Here is an 8,980-nt window from a genome sequence, read left to right on the forward strand (position 1 = left end):
CTCTCTTCTTCTTCTCGGCCGAACCTCACCCTCACCACCACATTTTTCTTTCAAAAATCTTTTAAGAACACTCTCTCTAGAAAACCTCTTATCTTCTCCAAATTTTCGAAGATCTAGAGTTGTTTCATGGTGATTTCCACCAAAAATCATCTTTCTTTGGTAAGTCCCTACATATCTAAGTTATATAACTTCATTATTATGTTAAGAACACTCCTTCTAAACATTTTTGGTGATCACACTCTTAGAAAACCCCATAAGCTCGAGATCTATCCAAGGAAGGCTTGCTAGAGTCGAAACCTCTTCCATTTCTTCTTCAAAACCGAGAACAACAAGCAAAGGTGAGTTTATACCCCCTTGTTTACGATTTTTACATGTTTTGGAGGAGAATACAAGTGTTTATGTGTAGATCTATGTATGTATGCATGTTATGTCTGATTTTTCTTGGCTTTTGTTGTGTTTGTGTGATAAAACTCGATGGATCTATAAAATTTTAACAAAAATAAGTGAGATTCATAAAAAAAACACTCTAGTCACCATACTACAATGTTAGAGGTGATTTACATGCTTAAGTTGTGAAAAATAAAACATAAATCTTGTATATGGATCATTTTTGACAAATAAGAAAAAGATTGGGACAAAAGTGACACCTACAATTTTATAAGGACCAAAAGGGTCACATTTGCTTAAAAATGAGTTTTTATAACAATCATACATTCCAAAGGGTCAAAAGTGTAACATTGTGCATTATGGGCCTTACGACCTTTTGGGCCCAAATTGCAAAAATAACAATTTTTATGGATCAAATTTTGAGCCAAAAATGAAAACCCACGAGATTAAGGCCTGAAAATGACACTTATTTCAAGATTTGGGCCATAAATGTTAATTTTATAAAAATTGGGCCAAAAATGTTATTTTATTCAAATAAGGGCTGAAAATGTAATTTTCTGCATAAATGGGCCGAAAATGTCAATATGTGTATTTTGGACCAAATCCGTAAATTACTAAACATTTGGAGCCAAAATACAAATTTTTATAAACTTTTGGACTAAAATGTTATTTTTAATTAAAATAGACCAAAAAATGACATTTTATGTAAAAACAAGCCTTTAAATGTTAATTTAGTTCTTAAAGGACCTGTTATGTAGTTTTTATTAAACTCATATTATAGAATTTCGACTTAGCAAGCTGAAAATATCATTATAATAAGACACTGGATTTTTATAACATTATGAACAAAATTTTCCGACTAAATGAACTATACTATAACAAACAAACGAAATACAACAACACAATGGACATTGGGCTTAATACTTCCTATACATGCCTATTGGGCTTTCGTGATCCGATTGCATGTTTGATGGGCCCAATATATTCATTTCATGTCTATTAGGCCTTAGTGATCCAATTACATGCTTAATGGGCCTAAATTATCGTTTACATGTTATTGGGCTTTAGTGGCCCATTTACATGATAATTGGGCCTGAACCATTCGTTACATGCTTAATGGGCCTTAAGTGTCCTCTTGCATACCTAACAAGCCTTGAAACAATTTACACATCAAATGGGCCACAATTGTCATTTTCGTGTTTGTTGGGCTTTATCATTTCACATTCATATATCATCTGGTGTTTGTAAAACTAAATACATATAACGTTATACATATTCATGTGGAAACATTTAGGATCTTGTGGGACTTGTCGGTTGACATCCCTGAGTGTACGGTCGTAGTCTGTAGTTATCATCAGAGTCTCCTGGAGGGAGAGCGAGTGTTTGTGTATAGATCTATACGGGGGTGACTCCCCTACACCTGAGTTGTTCGCTATAGTTAGACTAGGCTAGTCTAGGGTGACAAAACCTTGATCAAATACCGACGTTTGGAAATACCAAGGCATACAAATTAGTCATTAACACGCATGGTTATAACGGCTCACATAGAGATCCAATACCATCTTATCATTTCGAAAACCAAACTCTTTGATCGTATGAATACAAAACAATTCATACAATAATGCAAGAACTACAACATTTTTATAAATCAGGAAATATCGAATTTTCTGGGGGAAATACTATCATTCACTACCTCTTTCATATAACAGATATAACACAAGGAAATTTGGATCTATCATTTATACATGATTTTACAATGAAAATCACACATACATTTATACGTAATCATTACATCTTTTTCATAGAATTTTACAGAAAATATCAGACACAACAAGCAAAGGTTTTCTTACCATTCTTTATGGTTTATACAATGGGATCAACCTAGATTATGGTACTATAATCTGGTCCCAAGTAGTGCAGAGTTTAAACACAACGACCCGTCATTCAGAGATCTGTTGTGGTCGTTTCTGGACCCTGATTACAAAGAAGACCATGGATTCTTTGGAGATACCTGTCATGAAGGATGCTCTTCTTGCCTCTATTGCCTCATTCCGTACAAAGAAGATCATCACATCCGATCCACGTAAGTTTCATCACTATGGATTGATTCCGGAATCCATGTACAGGTGTGTTTCGGCACAAAGCAATGTGATGGCCGAATACCGTAAACGCTCTCCTATTGGTCCAAGGGTTCTGTCTGAAGAACAACAAGCCGCACTGGATGCCTTGGATCAGCCTGCTAACAGAGGCAAACGGGTAATACAGAAAGAGAAAGAAGAAACTAAGGAGGGTAAGCCAAAATCTTCAAAGCGAAAGTCTGGTGAAGGGGATTCTTCTCAATCAAAACCGAAGAAGATAAAGAAGATGGCTAACAGACCCAAGGGGAACTTTTCTCCTGGATCTGATACGGTTGAAGATCAAGACGCATAAGCGGAGAATCCTCAGGTTTCAACTAGAGAGCCCACACCTCGAAGATCTCCAACCCCACCTCCATCTCCTAAAAGTACCAAAATTCCAACTCCACCAGCCTCTCCCAAAACTACTAAAATTCCAACTCCTCCCCCATCTCCTAAACTCACTAAAATTTCCACTCCACCTCCATCACCAAAACAGAAAGCTCCACTTTCTGTTCCCACTGATATACCACCCATTCTTACTGAAGCAACTTCTCTACCCCCTTCAACCATCATTACCTCTGTTCCTGTCTCAACTATACCTATCTCAACTCCTCTTATAACCGAATCCATCACTACCACCATTCCCAAAATCCCAGTGGAAGTCAATGTATCTGATACAGGGGCTACTACTGTGATTGATACTCCTGTTATCAACATACCACCATCCCCAACCCCATCCTCTACCTCTGGTGCTACTCTTGGTAGAGATGATAAGGATTATGACTCGTTGTATTACAATCCTTATAGAATTCGAACAGATAATGATCCTGATGCTCCTGTCACTAGTCAACATATACAGGACATCAATGAAAAGTTGGATCAATTGCTTGCTGATAGCAAAGCTTATGGCAATGTTGTTTTAAAAGCCTTCTTGGAAACTGCCATTAAGCAATACACCGATGCTATTGAGAAATCCACAGAAGCAGTTGATAAGTCAGCCACTTCTTGTTCAAAGGCCACAAAGGAGGTTAGTGAGGTTGTTCACACAACTCAGATTTTCCTTGACTCTCTGAAAGCTCATACTGACACAAATGCGGCCAAATATCAAGCTTCGGTGGACTGCTTCTCTAAAACTCTTCAGGATGAAACCACAAAATTTGAAGCCCTTCGTACTGATCTCAAAACAGAATCCACATCTTTTCTCCCATCTCTAGATTCTCGTTTTGCTTCTCTTTCTGCAGAAAGTACGTTGAAGGAGGACCTGATAAAACACCAAGCTACAATTGATCTCCAAAAAGTTCAACTGGTCCAGGCAGAAAAAGATATCTCTATGTTAAAGACTCAAAGGGCAGTTTATCAAAGTTGTGCTGGTGATGTGAAAAATATCTTGACTACTCTTCTTGACGCTCATGATCCATTCTTGACCTTAACCATCCGGAAGCATCTCCAGTCCAAACTCCATCCTGCAATTACAATTCTTAGTGAGATGAAGGGTGTCTCGGAGAAGGTCTTTCTTCCGAAACAAGGGGGAGAAAAGAGTGCAGATCTGAAAGACAAAACAGAACTGAAGGATAATTTAGCTTCGGTTTCTGGAAAGGAAGTTCAAACCGATAGTGATAGTGATACTGAAGAGACTATCGCTGAAGCTCTTAAAAGAAAGAAGAGGGACAAAGAGCTTGATGAAACGATGAAGGTGGCACAAGAGGCAAAGAATAAGGAAGAGGAGGATGTCTTGCAATGCAAGAAGACTCTGTTTCTAGAATGGGACAAAGATACACTCATTAATCAGGCGATTGAGCTTCCTTCTATGTACTGGTTGGAACCGATTGCTTCGTTTGAATGTGACAATTCAAAGGACTCGCAGTTCGACATGCCAATCACAAGAAAAGCATTTACCTTTCATTGTTTCAATGTCACTGCTGAGGTTCCTCATCCGAATCCGAAGGTTGACAGAGAGTTAGTAGATTTTTAATTGAAGAATGGTCAACCACAGTACTTGACTTGGAGTGCACAGAAAATTACAAAAGTCAAGGTACTGAAACCGTCACTTGCTAGGAGGTTTGTGAATGTAAACTTCAAGATCAACCGTGGTACAGCAAATACGGAATACTTTATTTCTCTGGCAGATCTTCCCAACCTTAATCCACATGATTGGATTCTGCTATACAACATTCTGCTCTCAAATCAAACGGAGTATGAGCCGATTCTAAAACATCTAAAAAGAATGTTGGCCTCCTATGTCCATGAGCTTGCCACTATGGATCAGGAGATAGCAAAGGTGATGAACAAGAAACCATCTGTCAAGCCAACGTCTAAGCGTAGTGATGTGAATCGGATGAAGTTGGGGCAGATTGATTCAACAAATTTGACTGTCATGTACACGAAGGGTGAGAGGCACAAGTTTTTGTTTGCTTTGGTTGACAAGCATCTGTTTTCAACATACTGTCTAGAGCATATAATCAATATCATTCATCGATGCAAGCAGAACTCAGCAGCGGATAAAAAGAACTTCACAGATATGCTTCGGTGGTACATAACGTTTAGACATCACATTCTGGCCATTATACCAAGGATATTTGAAACCGTGAAAAAGCCCTCTGTTGTGAAAAGGGGATGAAGTTTCTGCTCCAAGGACGCAAAGGGGGAGATTGTTAAGTATTTTAGTGTTACATCTTGGGCCTTTTGGTTTTGTAATCGGGTTGGGCTTGTCCATCCGTAGTTATCTAGAATAGTTTCCTTTTATCTAGATAAGTTGTTAGGGTTTTAATATAAATATATGCATGCATGTATGCGTATAATAGAGAATAGTCGATTACGTTGATTCTTGTAACCCTATAATACCTCTACAGATTGAAGTTCTTTATCGAGCTCTTATGGGGTATCTTTGCATTAATCATTCGACATATTCAGTGCAATACTTGTGTTCTTCATTACGTTCTTATTTATATTTTGCTTAGAATCATACGATCCTACTAGAACATTGTTCTAACAACCATAAAAACTCCCACTAAAACCAAGTATCACACCAACGTGTGCAGTATGTTCATGAAAGACCTAGGGAGGTAATCCCTATAGTTGAGCGTATAGCCTTTTGTTATATATATATATATATATATATATATATATATATATATATATATATATATATATATATATATCTTAAAATCCATTTGGATGCTTTCTTATGATCCAAACTTGAGTTGCGTAGATATCTACCCAAAACTAGAAAGATAAATTTACTCCCACTTAGTATGTGATACAGAAGATCATCAACTATATTTACCTCAAAACCAAAAGAGATAATAAATTGATGAAAGATGTTGTACCACACATAGGATATCCAAAGTTGAGGTTGTTGAGTTTATGTATTCAAAACAATATTGTAAAAATCGGCCTAGGCGGCCGATTAATCGGCGCCTAGGCGCTAGGCGGATTGCAACCGACCACGTTTATGTGTAATTGCTCAAGTTAATCGGGGATGGTCAATGCCGGTCAAACTCGGAGCTAATCGGATATAATCGGAGCTAATCGGATCTAGGCGTTTAAATGGTCAACTGTGGTCAACGAATTTTCAATAAAGATTAGGGGCTAAATTGTAAAAACTGAAAAACAATTTATAGGGCTCGTTCCCACTTCACTCATTCCCGTTGTGAAAAAGTTTTTTGTGGTTTTCTCTCGAATCAAAGTTGAAATCGGAGAAGATGAATCTTGCCATAGCCATCGCCTCTTACGACCGCAATCTGTGAAATCTGCCATCTTCGCTGTTAGAGCCGCTGTTAGGGTCGCATTTGGCTTCGGTGTTCGACAACAGTCTTCATAATCTACACATGTGACTTTTTCATGTTCAATTTTTGCTATCAAATTTCGATTTTATCTATTGTTCTCGAATTAGGTTGTTAATCAACTGATTTCTGATGAACTAATGATGAAGTATATCCTCAACTTTTTTGTTAAACTGTTAAAAAATCGATTTACAGAGCCTGTTAACAAGTCTGTTCACAAATCGATTCTACTAAGTTATTAAACTGTAGTCTGTAATCAACTAATAATTAATCTCTATAACTTGTTTCTAGTATTTTGGCCTGATTCTTTGATCTTTACTACCTATTGAATACGAAAGTTGGGAAATGTGATTGAGTTTAGTCAGTTTACAGAGCCTCTGATATGAATATGGTGTTATTGTTAATGTGAGTTTTTTAATGATATGTGAGTGAGTATTTAAGTATTTTTAATGTGTCAATGTGATGATAATCATGATATACTCAATAATCAATATTAGATGAAGTGTTGATAAACTGATATGATACAAAGTTTGTTGATTTGAGTGAGCATTTTTTAATGTGTTAATGTATTTTTTTATAACAGTTGACAATCAATGGCATCTAATGCATCAGCTACATCTATTGGATCAACCGCGACCGATGCACATGAACGTAATTCAGATGATGTTGGTTGGGAATATGGTGTCATCCTGGATAAAAATAACATGGATAGATTGAAATGTACCTTGTGTGGAAAATTTTTTGGTGGGGGGATTTTTAGGATGAAACAACATATTGCTCATGTGACGGGGAATGTATTTTCATGTCCAAAGTCTACAAAAGACGATCAATTGAAATGTCTAAATTATCTTAATGAAGGGAAGTTGAAAAAGAAAGCTAAAAAAGTACATATTGAAGACTTAAGGGTAGAGGCAAGACAAGAATTGCATGATAGCATGGATGAAGTAGAAAATTCTTTGGGGTCAAAGGCACCAAATGTTATAGGCCCCATGGATAACTTTGAAAACATAATAAACCCCGAAGAAGTTGTGAAGGCGGGAAAGGGCAACAATGTTGATCTTAACAATATTGTCCGGAAAGAAAGAATATTAGCGGTCCATAAATTTATTAGTAGGTGGGCATATGAGAGTGCGATTCTTTTTCATGCCTTTGAAAGGGATAGCTTCAAAATGATGTTAGAGGTTATTGGCCAATTTGGAACCGGGCTTCCATGTCCTACTAGATATGCTTTGAGTGACCCACTTCTAAAGCTTGAAGTTGAAAGACCAAAAAATTTGTTGAAAAAAAAACGAAAAAGAATGGAAAGAGGATGGATGATCGATTATGACGGATGCTTGGTCCGATCGAAAGAGGAGAAGCATTATGAATTTATGTGTTAATTCGAAGATGGGTACGGTTTTTTTTATCTTCAAAAGAATGTTCCGGTGAAGCACGTACAAGCCAACACATATATGAGTATGTGGAATCTTGTATTCAACAAGTTGGTCCCGAGAACGTTGTTCAAGTTGTGACCGATAATGCCACAAATAACATGGGGGCGACGAAGTTGCTAAAAGAGAAAAGACCATCTATTTTTTGGACATCATGTGCAACACATACCATTAACCTTATGCTTGAAGGTATTTACATTACTTTATTTATTTATTTATTGTATTTATTATTTTATTTGTTTAGTACTTTATGTAGTTTAAAAATGATTAATTATATACTAGAATTGGTTATTTAATCTTGTTTATTTTTCAAGGTATCAGAGCACTCCCAAGGTTTAAGAAAATCCTTGATCAAGAAAAGAAAATAACCATATTCATTTACGCTCACCACAAAACCTTGGTGATGATGAGAAGTTACACCAACAAAAGGGAAATTATCCGACCGGGAGTCACGAGATTTGCTTCCGCCTTTCTAACTTTACAAAGTTTGTCCGAAAAAAAGAAGCAGCAAAGACATATGTTCTCTAGCAATGAATGGGAGGAATGTAAATTTTCCGGAAAGCCTAAAGGGATTGCCTCGTATAAAACGATGACAAGTGTCCAATTTTGGTCTGGTGTGACACAATGTTTAAAAGAGTTCTCTCCTTTGGTGAAAGTCCTTCGAATGGTTGATGCAGATTGGAAGCCCTCAACGGGTTTTGTTTACGGGGAGATTAAAGTTGCAAAAGAAGAAATTATCAAATCTTTGGGTGGTAACAAGAAACACTACAAGCCTATTATAGATATCATAAAAACAAAGATGAAAGGTCGACTAGATTCAACTTTACGTTTAACATCTTATCTTTTGAATCCGTATTACCATTATAATGATGCACAACTCCAATTTGATCCCGATGTAATGGATGCGGTTCTTGATTTTTTTGATACTTTATTTCTTGGAGATTTAGAGATGCAAAGGCAATTCGTAACTATTGACTTGCCAAAGTATAAGAAAAAAGTTGATTGATTTGGTTCCGATCTTGCAATTAAACATTGTAAGGTGAATGATGCCGGCTTTGATCCAGGTAATTCATTTTCCTTTTAGTTATCTATTTATCTGTTTTATAAAATTTTGATATTTATCGATTAATAATGTGTTTTTGTTTCAAAATCGTAGCTAGTTGGTGGGGACTATCTAGTGGCACAACTCCTCATTTGACAAAGATTGCAATAAGAATTCTTTCTTTAACTAGTAGCTCATCGGGTTGTGAAAGGAATTAGAGCA

The 8,980-nt window shown here is 36.6% G+C and overlaps 1 protein-coding gene across 1 annotated transcript; it reads left to right on the forward strand.

Annotated features, from left to right (window-relative positions):
• Positions 1 to 7,817: 7,817 nt before the first annotated feature.
• Positions 7,818 to 8,722, forward strand: LOC145060042 (uncharacterized). The gene is made up of 2 exons (XM_079007779.1): positions 7,818 to 7,905; positions 8,031 to 8,722. Exons 1-2 carry the CDS (start codon positions 7,818 to 7,820, stop codon positions 8,720 to 8,722), a joined length of 780 nt encoding a protein of 259 aa, XP_078863905.1.
• The last annotated feature ends 258 nt before the right edge of the window (positions 8,723 to 8,980 follow it).

This window comes from Lactuca serriola, chromosome 6, assembly GCF_051521515.1.
Source record: "Lactuca serriola cultivar US96UC23 chromosome 6, Lser_US96UC23_V15, whole genome shotgun sequence".
Lineage (NCBI taxonomy): Eukaryota > Viridiplantae > Streptophyta > Magnoliopsida > Asterales > Asteraceae > Lactuca > Lactuca serriola.